General features: G+C 43.6%; 1 protein-coding gene across 30 annotated transcripts in view; it reads left to right on the top strand.

The window, feature by feature from the left end:
- EIF4G3 (eukaryotic translation initiation factor 4 gamma 3) overlaps positions 1-16072 on the top strand; it is a 261317-nt gene that overhangs the window by 136204 nt on the left and 109041 nt on the right. For 29 of the 30 annotated variants that reach the window (XR_009552322.1, XR_009552324.1, XR_009552325.1 and 26 more), the window contains one exon: positions 1336-2175. Coding sequence is in view for 26 of the 30 variants with exons in the window: in XM_060200852.1 (XP_060056835.1) it covers positions 1336-2175 (840 nt within the window). In the remaining 4 variants the exon portion in view is untranslated. Of the gene's footprint in view, positions 1-1335; positions 2176-2270; positions 2410-16072 lie in introns of those variants that run through there. The other variant, XM_060200854.1, reaches the window with a different exon arrangement.

The following is a 16072-nucleotide window of genomic DNA, read 5'->3' as shown; positions in this document are numbered from 1 at the left end:
TCACAAGCGGTGAAGCAGGTCTGCAGGGGTGTCTCTTTCTCTCATCCTCTCTGCCTTCCCCTCCTTTCTCCGTTTCTGTCTGTCCTATCCAACAACAACATCAACAACAGTAATAACTACAGCAACAATAAAAACAAGGGCAACAACAAAAAAAGGGAAAATAAGTAAAATGAATTAGCCTTTAACATTTCTCTGGTTAATGGAGCATACTCTTTCACAGACTTAACTGTAATTACTTGTAAGAAATCATATCCACTAGTATGTAAAGGTTCCATATAGAATATACTACAGTCTTGTCTAGTTCTCACTGAAGCAAAGGGAATAAGCCTGAAAGACAGAGGGACATATCCAGGGTCATGCAGCCACTGAGCTGCAGGAGTCCTTGGACTGCAAGGCAGGGCAAGAACTCGGGGCTGAGGCCAATACAGGCTCCTCGGCTAGTTCGTTTATATGTGTGTGTGTGTGTGTGTGTGTGTGTGTGTGTGTGTGTGTGTGTGTGTGTGTGTATGAAACACTGACAAGACCATAGGATAGGAGGGCTACAATTCCCACCACCACAACTCCATATGCCATCCCCTCCCTTCATAGCTTTCCTATTATTTACCTTTCTGGGAGCATGGACCCAGATCATTATGGGGTACAGAAGTTGGAAGGTCTGGCTTCTGTAATTGCACAGTTGTTCCTTTTAAAAATATAGAGGATTCTTCTCTCATCTGAAGATTGACTTTAGCTTCAATTTCTTTTCATTCCCTTTTGTTGCCCTTGTTTTATTGTTGTACTTATTATTGTTGACAGTGTTGTTGGATAGGACAGAGAGAGGGGGGAAGGCAGAGATGGAGAGAAAGATAGACACCTGCAAACCTGCTTAACTACCTGTGAAGCAACTCCCCTGCAGGTGGAGAGTCGGTGGCTCAAACCGGGATCCTTAAGCCTGTGCTAGTGCTTTGCACCACCTGTGCTTAGCCCGCTGCACTACCGCTGGACTCCCTTAGCTTCAGTTTGAATAAGCTTTTCCAGTGCTTTTTTGGTGTGACTGTAAAGTGTTCCTTCTGCTCCTAACAAGCTTTATATGTACTGGAGGCCATGCAAATAAAGTATAACTAGAAAGTAAGACATGATTATAGTCAAAGGTTCAACTCCTATTATCACTGTAAGCCAGATGGAGCTAAAAAAAAAAAAAGAAAGAAAAAGTGTTTTTGGAATGGCAAAGTAAGTATGATATTCTGTCTTTTCCCATACATTTTTTAAGAGATTAAAAGAGCTAGTCTAAAATACTTTGATTTAATCTCTGATCCAAGAGTTATTCTTAAAATTATTTTATTTTTCCTTCTCCAGAAGAGAAACCAAAACCAGACCCAGTGTTAAAGTCTTCTTCTCCAGTCCTGAGACTAGTCTTCAGTGGGGAGAAGACAGAACAAGCAGGCCAGACTTGTGAGGCCGGTACTGTGGAACCCGTACCAGACCTTCCATGGCCTTCGTCAGCTGCTCCTGTGTCTCCAGTTGCTCCACGTACAGTTGCTTCCCCACCCTCTGCTGTTCTTAACAGCCAGCCAACATTCACCACTGCTATAGATGATAGATGTGAACTCTCTTCTTCAAGAGAAGATAAAATCTCTATGCCCAACCCCATATCTTGCACAGAATCACCAGATCCTTCACCAACCACTGAAATTGATGAGACATGCAAGAAAACTTGTAGTGTAGCACCTACAGATAGTCCACTTATTTCTAGTACCAACCTAGTCAGTGAGATGAATGGCGTTAGTGAAAAGCTACCAGACACAGAGAGCCTTGTGGACATAGTGAAACAGGAGGTGTTACCATTGACTCTTGAATTTGAGGTTCTGGGAAGTCCTCCAGAAGAAATGAAATTAGAGTATGTCCCAATTCCCACTGCCCCTTCTGCTGTTCCTTCCTTTTCTCCATCTCCTCCAGCACCTCCAACTTCTCCTCCCATAGCGGCCCTTGCTCCGGCTGGAGCCATTAGTGTGAGTGTGAGTACTGCTAGCGCTCTCACCACAGTCCAGATAGCTGTGGAAGAGGACATGAGAATAAGAACTGGCCTTAGTGAAGGTGCAAAAGAGATGCAGAGCGAAATAGAGGTAGAAGCAGATGGGCAGCCAGAAGAGACTGTGGATGCTCAGAACTTAAGTTCCAGAAAGAGCCCTGTCACAGGTAAGTGCTTCTGCCATTACTATCTCACTTTCTGAACAGGGAAGAGAAGCACTGCCCGAGTTGTCTTTTAATTGGTTACTTTCCTTGACTTCCAGAAACATCAAATGAATGCTGAAATCCCTAGTCTGATTTCTTCAGTGGTGTATTTATGTTTAGTGCAACCTGCAAAAGAGTTACTCCATTGTCTAAAAATGCAAAATGAAACATTCAAATATACAAAATTCCTCCAAGGTATATGTCACCATGCATGGTGTTTTTTGTTTTTATTTCTTTTTGACTCGTTTATATGTATCAGTTCCTCATTGTTTGGTTTTATTGCTTTGGCCTCAAATCTACTGTGGTCTACAGTCCCTAATCAGATTTTAATATTAAAAGATATTCCCACAACAAAAAAAGAAAGAAAGAAAGAAAGAAAGAAAGAAAGAAAGAAAGAAAAGAAAAGAAACAAATCCTCTATAAAAAGCCTGCCTCTTCTTTTATCTTGAGTTTCGGGAAATACGACCAGAATGTCAGAATCACTGACTACTTGTGGTGTCAAAGAACCTTCTCTGATCAATTTGCACATGAGTTCCGTGCTGCTGTACTACTGTCCTCCCAGTTTGCCTGAGGTATGCAGGACGGGGTCACAGAGTGTGTATGTAATACAGTAGTAAAAAAAATGGGGGACATCTTTAAAGTACAGTGAAGAATAAGACTCTTCACAAGTCATATAGCTCATCTTCTGCAGTATTCCCTGATCTCTATAGCTCACTCTTTCCGAACCTGTCAGTTTAAGTTAGGTGTTCTGACACATGAGTGCTTTTGGAAAGTTGTTCTAATGCATGCTGAGGAAGTGTCAAGTCATTACCATCCTCAATATTTTGAGCTATCTGATACACAGAAAACTTGACAGATTAAACCATGTCAGTCATTTTAAGAGAAAGCTTTTCCTTCCAGTTTGGTCCTTTTGATTGTCCATAGGAGGCACCTGGCTCTTCAGTTACTGTAAAGCAGTTTTTTTTTTACCATAGTGGGTAAGAGCAGACAAGCAAGGTACTGGGGTGGGCAGGTTTATAGACTAGCTGCTGCTTCCACAGGCTGACCTCTGTTGGCCAGACTCTATTGTATCAGTCAATATTTGCAGGCCTTCATCATTTCAGCAACCTTCTTTCTAGGTGAATAGAGCCCTGGGTTTAGGATCATTTACTCTTTGATAAAGCCATCTTAGTTTTGGTGTAACTATAGGTGAGTACCCTCCAGAAAGCACTTGTAAGTTGGAGAACAGTGGCCCTTTCACTCTCTTTTATTTATCATCCCTTAATGACTTTTCCTTCTTTTTTTTTTTTTTTTTTTTTTTACCAGAGCCCTGCTCAGCTCTGGCTTATGGTGGTGCAGGGGATTGAACCTGGGACTTTGGAGCCTCAGGCAGGAGAGTCTCTTTGCAGAACCATGATGCTATCTCCCCTCCCCCTCCCCTTAATTACTATCAACAATCAGTGAAGTGGTATTTCCAACAATAGGAGATAATATTAAATATAATATTTCTAAAAAAAAAATAAGCAAATAGCCAAAAGAAAATCAATCATATGAAATGCAAGTTTAAAACAGAGAACTGAAATAAATAGAAAGCAGACCATGACAAAGTGCTATTCCTACTTCTCACTATGCATCTTTTCTTCATCACTGAAGAAACTTGCTATGGAAAATTAAAAAAGTGCCCAGGGCTAAATGGACACATCATGGCATTAAGTGAAGATCTTTCACATTGTGGTTTTGAAATGGAAATCCTCTTAAAATTGTTGGAAGTAAACTGGGGGAGAATACTGGAATGATCTCACTCATGGACAAACCAGGCTTGGAACCTCCACAGACTGTTTTCTGTAGCAGCAGATCTAGGGACTGGGGGAGAACTAAGGGCATTGTGGGTTAAGACCCTATTGTGGAGCCTGGTGACAGTTTGATGAAATGTGTCCTCATGACAACAAAAATCTGTGAATCAGCATTCCCTCAATAAAGTGATACTGAAGTTGAAGGAAAAGAACATGAGTTGTGTAGCTCTACACCAAAGAATGAATAAAGAGGAAGAGGTTAATGATGCCAGGAGGTGGTCTAGGCATTCTCCTAGTGTTATGATTTTGTTTTTAATATTTATTTTATTTATTTATTCCCTTTTGTTGCCCTTGTTGTTTTATTGTTGTAGTTATTATTGTTGCTGTCGTCGTTGGATAGGACAGAGAGAAATGGAGAGAGGAGGGGAAGACAGAGAGGGGGAGAGAAAGACAGACACCTGCAGACCTGCTTCACAGCTTGTGAAGCGACTCCCCTGCAGGTGGGGAGCCGGGGTTCGAACTGGGAACCTTATGCCGGTCCTTGGGCTTTGTGCCACCTGCGCTTAACCCGCTGCGCTACAGCCCGACTCCCAATGTTACGATTTTTAACCTGTAGGTTGAAAATCTGGATTAACTCACAAGAAAACTGTAATTATTCTTTATATCTTGTATTCTTAAAATCCCAAAGTAGGTGAACCACAAAAACTCACGCAAGTCCAGCAAGATAGAGGGGGAGAGAAAGATAGACACCTGCAGACCCGCTTCACTGCCTGTGTGGGGAGCCAGGGACTCGAACCTAGATCCTAATGCTGGTCCTTGCACTTTGCGCCACCTGCACTTAACCTGCTGTTCTACCACCCGACTCCCTTAAAATATAATTTTATTAACAATTTAAAGACAAGTTTCCAGAGGTCGGGTTCCACCCTTCACCTATCACCAGTGTTAGGTGATACCTAACATACCATTTAACCACTGTAGTTTCCACAAAACCTGAGAAAAGAAATAAAAGAGTCTAGTTTTTTTGAGTCTAGTTCTATTTACAGCAGACTATAAGCACTTTGACTTTGAGGTATATATTTTCCCCTAACTATGGATACATGTCCACATGTCCCCTGTCCCTTAGGCCCTGATATCTAGGGTCCCTAACTTTGTTAGGGAGTGTGCCATCTGAAATGGAAGTAGGGAGTCCCCTGTGTTAGGAAAGGTCTCATCCAGAGTATTAGAGTTGAAGGCTCGGTATCTCGGGCCTGACGTCTCTGGATATACCAGTCCGGGGTGAAACATGGCTTGGTGGCACTGATTGCACTGACTTCGTTGAAGAAGTCAGCAGAGGCAGTATCACAGGATAGAAGATCAAGAGGAGAAGCGCCAAGACAATACAAGTAAAACCCCAGAAGTTCTAAGACTGGGAGAAGTCATGATTTTAAAGAGAATGCTGCCTGGTGCTGGGCTAGCTTCGCCGGGGAGAGAGATGAGGAACTCGTGGCGGCGTGGTAATACAATTCTTTATTGATGTGGGAGCCCCGGAGGCAGCTGTGAGCACAGCGGCTTTAGGCCACGCGGAGCTAGCAAAATGGCCGCCTCCCGCTATGCACGCCAGCCCTTCTCCAGGTCGGGACACAGAAGCAAAAGAGAGTGAAGCCGGAACAGCAGCGGGCTTTACAGGGTAAAAACGGAAGTGGCAAGTCGGGAACGGGATTGGCTAGGAAAGGGGGTGGAGAGAGGCAAAAGGCATGATGGGAAGGTGGAAGTGTCCTTAGCAACTGTGGCGATGGTTTTAACTGAATTAGCAACACCCTGAGGGGATAACGTGGTGGGGATTTTTCAGGCAAAACAATGATTATATAAATAGACCATAGTGTCAGCAATAGAGCAGGGAGCAGAGCAGGGGTGTGGGGGCCTGGCCTTAAGGCCTGACTGTCTTGGAGTTTAAGAAGGCAACAGATAATTATTAATATTACTTAGTTATTTGGGAACTTTGTTTACTTTGAAAATACCATGGTTAGAATTTACTGTGCCATACAAGACCTTACCATGATTTTTGTTGTTTAATGCTATTTACAAATAACTGTCTTAGATACTGACATAGACCGGTTGCTTTTGGTCTCCCTGATCTTATGATTTTAAGTGATTTAGTATTTATCTATTTATAAAATGGAAACACTGACAAGACCATAGAATAAGAGGGGTACAATTCCCACCACCAGAGCTCCGTATCCCATCCCCTCCCCTGACAGCTTTCCTATTCTTTATCCCTCTGGGAGGATAGACCCAGGGTCACTATGGGGTGCAGAAGGTGGGAGGTCTGGCTTCTGTCATTGCTTCCCCGATGAACAAGGGCGTTGACAGGTTGATCCATACTCCCAGCCTGTCTCTCTCTCCCTAGTGGGGCAGGGCTCTGGGGAAGAGGAGCTCCAGGACACAGTAGTGGGGTCGTCTGTCTTTCATCTTTTTATTATCTCTATTTGATACAAAATAATTTTTTCAAATATTTTAGTTATTGGAGTTGTGTAATCTACTTTCTGGGAGGATTAATAGTTTACAATCAACAGTAAAATATAGTAGTTTGTACATGTGTAGCATTTCCCAGTTTTCCACATAACAATTCAGCCTCCTCTAGGTCCTCCTCTGCCATCATGTTCCAGGACCTGAACCCTTCCCACCCGCCCCAGATTTTCTACTTTGGTGCAGTCCACCAAACCCAGTCCAAGTTCTGCTTTGTGTTTTCTTATTCTTAAGCTTCTCTCTTTTTTTATTAGTGATTTGAAACTGATAGACAAGAGTGTGAGATAAGAGGGGCACAGTTCACACAACTCCCACCAGCAGATCTCCGTATCCCATCCCCTGCACTGGAAGCTTCCCTGTTCTTTATCCCTCTGGGAGTGTGGATCAAAGATCTCTATAGGGAGCAGCAGGTGGGAGTTGTGGCTTCTGTCGTTGCTTCTCCGCTGGACATGGGTGTTGGCAGGTGGCTCCACACCCCCAGCCCGTGTCTGTCTGTCTGTCCCTCGTGGGGCAGGGCTCTGGACATGGGTGTTGGCAGGTGGACCCACACCCCCAGCCTGTGTCTGTCTGTCCCTCGTGGGGCAGGGCTCTGGGGAGGGGAGGCTCCGGCTCACACGGGTTATTTTCTGATTCTTGCAGCACACTGTTTGTCTGTTATAAATTTTATTTTATGAACTCATCTTCAGCTAACATTTGGGGGTACATATTGAAGGCAAGTTAGTGTTTACCACATGTCTTGGGGAAAGCATTATGTAGAACTAAGTGGAGTTTAGGATTGGGGAGGTAGCTGACCTGGGAACAGCATTCCTACTAGGATCCATGCAACCTTTGTTGAATGAACACCCAGGCATTCCCAGGACTGGGAGCTTCAGTGTTGCTGTGTGGAAAAGCTAGCCTGGCTCGACACCAAGAAGCACGTTTGATATACAGAACTTGAATCACTCCCCGGAGCAATTCATGTGGATCCCAGTTTCCAGGGTGAGATTAGTCTACTCCCACCTGAAGCCAGACATCCTTCTTGGCTTTTTCATTGGTTTATTTTGTCCTACTTTATCTTTACACTAAAATTGTCGTTCTTTTGGGAATTGCTAGACTTTGTTTGCACTTAGAAAATTACAGTTTTGAGTTCCAATTATTCATTTTGCAGGAATCCAAGAACTCTTATCTTCCCAACATGGATATTGGATGTCAACTTCTTAGTTAACACATTGGCTTACAGCCATATCCCACACCCCACGTCCCATCTCCCCAGTAGCTGCTTCCTGTTGTTGAGACATCCAGGACCTTCCCTCTGGTCTTGTAAGCCCGTGTTTTGAGGGTGCAAGAAAGGAGAGCTGTTTCTCCAATTGCAACATGATTTTTCTTTGTGGGAAGTGTTAATAAAGTATTATGCATTGCTAATTAAATTCCTGTCCTTTTAGGTTTCTTTTATACTTTTTTTTTTTACTATACTTACTTATTAGGTAGAGATAGCCAGAAATTGAGAGGAAAGGGTAGATAGAGAGGATGAGAGACAGACAGACACCTGCAGCCCTATTTCACCACTCATGAAGCTCTCCCCCTGCAGGTGGAGAGAGGGCTCAAACCCAGGTCCTTGCTCACTGTAACGTATGCGCTCAACCAGGTGTGCCACAACCCAGTCCCCTGCCCTTTAGTTTCAGTTTATTTTGGTATAAAAGGAACATGGTTCAGGGAAGTGTTTCAGTAATATCCTGTATTCTTTCACTTAAGTATATTAAAAATACTTCGTAGCTGGAAACATACACAGCCCTTTGCATAAAGGAGTCTGGGAACAGTCTCTTTTTTTTATTCCCTTTTATTGCCCTTGTTTTATTGTTGTAGTTATTAGTGTTATTGATGTCATCATTGTTGGATAGGACAGAGAGAAATGGAGAGAGGAGGGGAAGACAGAGAAGGGGAGAGAAAGACAGACACCTGCAGACCTGCTTCACCGCCTGTGAAGCGACTCCCCTACAGGTGGGGAGCCGGGGGCTCAAACCAGGATCCTCACGCCGGTCCTTGTGCTTTGTGCCATGTGTGCTTAATCCGCTGCGCTGCCAACTCCCGGAACAGTCTCTTAAGAACCATAAACAACTAAGTATTGCTCTGATTTCTGTCTCCTTATTTACAAAAAGTACATAAGGACAATTCTGTTAAAAAAAAAAAAAGTTAAGAGAGATTGGAGACCAGTGCGGTGGGGACAGTGAGGTGGTACTGTGCACACCTTCCAGTGAACAGGCCCCACACCCACCTGCAGGAGAGAAGCTTCCTAGAGGCAGAGCCTCTCCCATCTCCCATCTCTTTTCCTCTCTATTTCTCTGTCTGTGTCCAAATAAATAAAAAACACATAAGCAAGCATGAACGCAGGGATAACCTGAAATGACTTAAAAAAAAATTATCTGAAGTTTAGCAACAGGAGTGAGAAATTTAAATTTATTTCTCCAGTGTTTCAAATGTCCCACAAGCTTAATCTCTCCCCTCATGTCCCTACTACTATTTATTTATTTATTTATTTATTAACAACAAAGCACTGCTTAGCTCTGTCTTTTGGTGGTGCTGGATATTGAACCTGTGTCCTGAGAGTCTCAGACATGAAAGTCATCTGCATAACCACTGTGCTGCCTCCTCAGGCCTCCAGCCATCTACTGCATCTCTTATGTGCCTCTGAAGAAACGCACTGTGTAGCCTTGGCAGCACAAACCCTTAGTGTTCCTGACGCCATGTCACCCCTGAGAACCAGCTCTGGAGCAGCCTTTTCCAGAAACCTTAGTTTGAATGCTTCTTACAGGTCAATAAGATCACTGGCTTGAACCACCTTGGCTTTTGTTTTTTAATATATTATCTACTTATTTTAATGAGAGAGGTACAGAGAGGAAGATCAGAGCACTGGTCAGCTCTGACTTATGGTGGGACTGAGGATTGAACCTGGGTCTTCTGATCTTCAAGCATGAATTTTTTTTCTCTTCCACTATATCTCCTTGATTTTTCTGTGTCTATCAAATAAATAAAGTGTGTTTATTAAAAGTTCTAGGAGTTGGATGGGTTATTGTCTGGGGAGATGGTGTCATAGTTGGAAAAGGGAGCAGAAAGCTGGATCAGGGAAGAAAGTAGCTCCCACATATGGGAAAGTGTATAAATATTGTTGACTGTAAACCCCACCTGTTTGTTGGAGGTCTAGGCCCAACATGTCTGTGTGGGAATCCCAGGACTCCCTGGTGATGGGGTGGCCTGGTAGTGACTAAAGGTCATGGTTAAGGTGTGCCACTCAGCTCTCGTAGTCTTTACTTTGTCTGGCAAGATTAGCTTTGGAGTGACTGAGGGAAGTGTAATAGGAAGCAGGTGAGGAAGGAGGGTATCTAGGTCTAAGAAGAAACTATTTCATGAGGTACTTTATGGTGTCTTTAGGTCTTTCTACCTGCTTGCTTCATTTACTGACTCAGTGCAAACTATCGTTTATATATTCTCCCCTAACTTGTGACACATGTGCACATGCCCCGTCTCATGGGCCCTGGTCTACATCTAGGTTTTGAGCTTTTGTTAGGAAGTGCAGCACCCAAAATGGAATTCAGGAGTCCTGTGAGAAAGGAAAGGTCTCACCCGAGTAATGAAGCTGGAGAGTTGACATTCCACACCCGACGTCTCTGGGCACAGTCTGAAGTGAAGCACGCCGAGGTGGTACTGGTTGCATTGATTAGGCTGGGATCAGCAGACGCAGTGACAGTTGGTGTGAACTGAGAGAAGCGTGCAGGAAAGTGAGCCCCACCCTCAAGGTTCCAGTCCTGGGAGTAATATGGGATTTATAGAGTGGCATTGCTTTTAATTAAAGTAGTAGTCTGAAATCTTTACTGAGGCTTTCTCTCAAGTCCTCCTTCTTCCACTCCATTTTGCAGGTTTCTCTGCGTCTTTTAATTTTTATTTTATGATGACTTCAAAGCTCCCATAGCCTTTTACTTCAGCCCCTCCCGTCTTTTCTTTAATTGGGAGGGGGCACAAGGATGGTGGTGAAAGAAGAGACACCTGCAGCACTACTCCAGCACATTTGTGAGGCTTCCCCTGGGGGGTGAGATCAGGGTCCTAAACCTGTGTCCCCATGCATAGTCAAAGGTGAACTTGTTTTGCCGGATAGACCTGTTAAATGTCCTCTCATTTCTTCTAATCAGTGCTTTCACCTCCACTTTTTTGCGGATGTCTGTCATATTTTGGCCTTCGGGTTTTTGTTTTTTTATGTGAATGAACAATGTATCTGATTATTTATTTTGAATTATTTTTTTGAAAGTCTAAAGAAAAAAATTTTTTTTTTCTTGAAAGAGAAACCAAGCCAGAAGAGGGATGTAGAAATGGAGATACACGGGAGTTGGGCGGTGGCGCAGCGGGTTAAGCGCAGGTGGTGCAAAGCACAAGGGCCGGCTTAAGGATCCGGGTTCGAGCCCCCGGCTCCCCACCTGCAGGGGAGTCGCTTCACAAGCCGTGAAGCAGGTCTGCAGGTGTCTGTCTTTCTCTCCCCCTCTCTGTCTTCCCCTCCTCTCTCTCCACTTCTCTCTGTCCTATCCCACAACAACAGCAATAACTACAACAATAAAACAAGGGCAACAAAAGGAAATAAGTAAATATTAAAAAATAAATAAATAGAAATGGAGACACCTGCACCACTGCTTCTCTGCTTTGAGAGGCCAGCGCCCCCTGCTGTTGCGGGACTGGGAGTTTGAATCTGGGTCCTGGCACCCTATAACTTTTGCTCTGTCAAGTGTGCCATTGGGCCCCCTGAAAGGTTTTTTTTTTTTTTTATTTAATATTGATTTATAAAATCATAAGGGCTAAAATTCCACACTGTTTCCACCACCAGAGTTCTGTGTCCCCATCTCGTCCACTGGAAACTAGTAGTTCTCACAAGACCACAGGAATGAGTCGACTATTATTTCTATAAACATTATATAAGATTTATATTACATATATTCTCTGCAATTTTTTTCTGTAGTTGTGTCCCCTCTCCTTTCTAAGTCACACCTACACCTGCTACTAAGTGTCGTTTCTTTTTCCTCTTCTCTGAGTCATGATAGAATTGGGGTTAAGACCTTTCTAGTCTGGAGTTAGGCGGTAGCACAGCGGGTTAAGCGCAGGTGGCGCAAAGCACAAGGACCGGCGTAAGGATCCCGGTTCGAGCCCCCGGCTCCCCACCTGCAGGGGAGTCGCTTTACAGGCAGTGAAGCAGGTCTGCAGGTGTCTGTCTTTATCTCCCCCTCTTTGTCTTCCCCTCCTCTCTCCATTTCTCTCTGTTCTATCCAACAACAATGACATCAACTACAACAGCAATAATAACTACAATAAAAAAGACAAGAGCAACAAAAGAGAGAATAAATACAATTTTTAAAAAAAGACCCCTCTAGTCATCTTCCTCTAACATTCCTCCCCCCCACCAGACTAGACCTCAAATAGTCCAAGGCCAATGACAGTATGGGCAGCACAGCCCTGCCAGAAAGGCCCCTGGAGCAAGGACTTCCTTTCTGAAAGTTTTTTTTAAATATTTATTTATTTATTCCCTTTTGTTACGCTTGTTGTTTTATTGTTGTAGTTATTGATGTCGTTGTTGGATAGGACAGAGAAATGGATAGAGGCGGGGAAGACGGGGGAGAGAAAGATACCTGCAGACCTGCTTCACCGCTTGTGAAGCTACTCCCCTGTAGGTGGGAAGCCGAGGGCTTGAACCAGGATCCTTACACTGGTTCTTGCTTTGCGCAACCTGCGCTTAACCCACTGCGCTACCGCCCAACTCCTGAAAGTTTTTTTTTTTTTAGTGATTTAATATTGATTTATAAGATTGCTAGGAACATAATTGCAATAGGGGTAGAGTATGGACCAAAGTTCTTTTTTTTTTTTTTTTTTTTTTTTTTTTGCTTCCAGGGTTATTGCTGGGCTCAGTGCCTGCACTACAAATCCACTGCTCCTGGAGGCTATTTCTCCTCCTTTTGTTGCCCTTGTTTTTATTTTTGTTGTTGTTGTTATTGTCATTATATAAAACAGAGAAATGGAGAGAGGAGGGGAATATAAGGGGGGGAGAGGAAGATAGACACCTGCAGACCTGCTTCACCACCTGCGATGCGACCCCCCTGCAGGTGGGGAGCCGGGGACTCAAACCATGGTATTTCCTCTAGTCCTTGCAATTTGTGCCATGTGCGCTTAACCCGCTGCACTACCACCTGCCACCCCTGGACCAAAATTCTTTATGGGGTATAGCAGGTGGGAAGTCTGGCTCCTATAATTGCTTCTTTGCTGGGCATGGGCGTTGGCAGAGGGAAAGACAGCCTGTTCCTGTCTTTCCCTCTGGGGATGTGGGGTCCTGAGGACTCCAGATTTATTCCATTGAAACGTATTTCTCTGCTAAGCTCTCACTTCTTTAAAATACACAGTTGGCCTTAATATTTCTCTTTCATAGGAGTAGGCCAGTAGCATAGCAGGTTAAGCGCAGATGGCGCAAAGCGCAAGGACCAGCGTAAGGATCTTGGTTCAAGCCCCCAGCTCCCCACCTGCAGGGGAGTCGCTTCACAGGTGGTGAAGCAGGTCTGCAGGTGTCTGTCTTTCTCTCCCCCTCTGTCTTCCCCTCCTCTATCCATTTCTCTCTGTAAAAAAAAAAAAAAAAAAAAAAAAAAAAATCTCTTTCACAAGGTAGTGTTAGTGAGACAGCCACCTTTGAGATAAACTGTAATCTCTTTCCTACAGTATGTTGTTATAGTTAATGTAGCTGTCTTCTGAGTAACATAACATCTGAATGTAACTTTTCATTTAGTTAAGCATTAGGATTACAGTATAATGGTCAAGGTGAAGGCATCAGAATGAAACACCTATTTATTGACACATTTTTGTTACCTTGGAGAAGCTCTTTAATCTCTTAGTGTCTCTTCTCATCCAGAAAGTAAAGATGATAATATTTTTTATTTCATTAATGTACAGTGAATATGAAATCTGATCTGTTTAAAACATTAAGCACAGTGCCAGACATATACTGTTGCTACTACTTTTATTTGCTGTTAGTATTAAGGACTTGCATGGAACAACATGTAATAGCCTTAGGAATTTAACTTCCTAGGAAGATGCTACAACTGAAAAATTCTTAAATGAATCTTTGACATGAGATAATAAAAAGTCCCTTAGGCTTCTCCCTGTGCATATATAAACTTGATTCTTTTTACAAATTCTTTGTTACTAAACAAAAGTGAGCTCCGCTGTCATCTCTATGGAAGAACAAGGTCTGAATTGGGAGAATGTAAGTGTGACTGGCTGTATGTGTGTGTGTGGGGGGGGGGGCCTCACACATCTGTGACTTGACCACCAACAGATGACTCGTTCATTTGGATGGCAAAGGGGTAGGCAGGGAGGCTTCAGCACAGCATGAGAGTTCACCCCTGCACCACAGCACCCTGTGTGCTGCCTGGGCTTAGACATGCGTAACACCAGAGATCGGCAAATACCACACCTGGTGTGAGCCACCTCTGCTTCCAAGAATAGTGAGTTTTAATAAAAGTCTGTTGAACAGCCACTAGAGAGAAGGTCCTGTTAACTTCCTGATTAGCTTGTGGGTAGAAGACTGAAAGAAAAACAAAAGACAAAGAATGAGGAAGAAATACTAGTAGGACATCTAAGCGTGAGACAAACTCAGATACCTACCTTGTTTCCGAATGTCTGTCAGCTAGAGTCGTCAGATGTGTGTGAACATAGACAGGTATCCTTTCGTCATGAGAGTGGACGGCAGAGCTGGCGCTCTACATGGTGCGCCTTCTGTACAGACGGCCCGGGAGGAGGTGCCTCAGCACACCAGCTTGCAGCAGGGAGCCTTGAGTTCACCCACCCGCAGCAGCACGTACGCCAGTGCTGCTCTGACGTTCATTCTCAGGAAATAAACTCAAACTGTTTCTTAAAAACATGTGTTTCCACTAATGTGAAATGTCCAGAAGATGCCAGTCCTTAGAGGCAGAAAGTGGGCAAGGGAGAGAGAAGGGGCTTGAGTGGTCGTGTACAGACTCTTTTGCAATTGGTGAAATGTCATCTTAGTGCTGAATGCTATGCGTCTCTGAATAAATATACTGGAAAGCACAGAATTGCATGTGTTTAAAAAGTGGATTCTGTAGTCTATGAATCATATTATTTTTGACAAGTAGAGTTATGAGTGGCTGTGCTGTGATGTCTAATAACTTATCAACTTAAACACATAACCCTGAAAAAAGCTGAGCATAGAGATGAATCAAGTTGGTAAGGCAGTATCTTTGGAAACACACCACTGTGAGTGATAACCCCAGAAACAGAGACTGTAGCACGTTGCTTCTTGCTTCATGTGGCCTCACCGTGCGTTAGCTTACCTGAGTCCTGGAGGGTGTTCTTAGCTAGGCAGAGACTGTACCACTTAATGGCCATTCTGAGGCCATTGTTTGATGTCACAGATATGGAATGCCTGATTGGGCTAGGAAAGCAGGCCTGTTTGTGGTCGAAACAAGAAGAGATCTGTGGTTTAATGTAATGATTTTGTATTACTTTTGCACATAGCTTAGTTCTTGAATATTATTTGCCTTGACAAAGCTCCCCTCTTTAACTCCACCTATAGCTTTCACCCAGGACCCATGTAGGCCTTTCTTGTTCTTGTTGTCTGTGCTATTATATAGTATCCACATGAGCTGCTGAGATATTTTCTTCTTTGAAACTGTGTGCCCCCCACCCCTGAAGTAGCTTTTGAAGGGTATTGTCAATACATATTATCCAGAAATGCTGGGAAATTGAATATTTTCCGGAGATTTTCTCTGTAACTTTTTTTTTCAAGAGTTACACCCTACAGCATGGGAGAAGATGTTGATACACTATGCACCAGGTAAAGACCCATAACCAAAATATTTAAGAACTCACAAAAGTTAGCAATGATGACAGAACCCATTAAAAATAGAGCTGGAAAAAGTCTTCACCAATGAGGATATTCAGATTGTCAACAAGAATCTGATAAAATGTTGTCACTAGTTATCCAACAAATGTGAATTAAGAAAATGAGGTACCGCCTCACCCTTGTGAGAATGACTACGTCAAAAACAGCAGAGACAACTAGCCCTGGCCAGGGTGTGGAGAAAAAGGAAAACTTTTACACTGGATTATAATTTGGCTTAGCCTCTGTAGAAAATGATTCGGAGATTCCTCAAAATATTAAAAATAAACCTACTATAAGGATCTGCCAGTTCTTCTCCTAGGCATCTCTCCAGAGAACACAGACGTGCCCACTAGAGGAGCTCTTTGCAAACCTGTGCCCATAGCACTCTTTATACTAGTCAAGGGTGGAGACAGCCCAAGTCTCCAACAGCAGCTGATCGATCGCCAAGGAAGTTGTGCTGCACATGCACGATCGTGACTGCTCAGCAGTAAGAAATGGTGAGATCTGACTTACTGTGTCACGGATGGAGCTGGAGGCACCTTCTTGGGAGAAATAACCCATGCGGAGGAGGATGAATCTGCATGAGGCTGATCTTGCTCATAAATGGAAATTAGGAAATAGAGCAGAGGGCAGTACAAGCTGAAACCTCAAAGATTACTTACTGTAGCAGCAGATGGAGGGACTC

Source organism: Erinaceus europaeus, chromosome 11 (assembly GCF_950295315.1).
Source record: "Erinaceus europaeus chromosome 11, mEriEur2.1, whole genome shotgun sequence".
Classification (NCBI taxonomy): domain Eukaryota; kingdom Metazoa; phylum Chordata; class Mammalia; order Eulipotyphla; family Erinaceidae; genus Erinaceus; species Erinaceus europaeus.
Note: the sequence above shows the minus strand (reverse complement) of the source record. Positions and strands in the feature narration are given on the sequence as shown.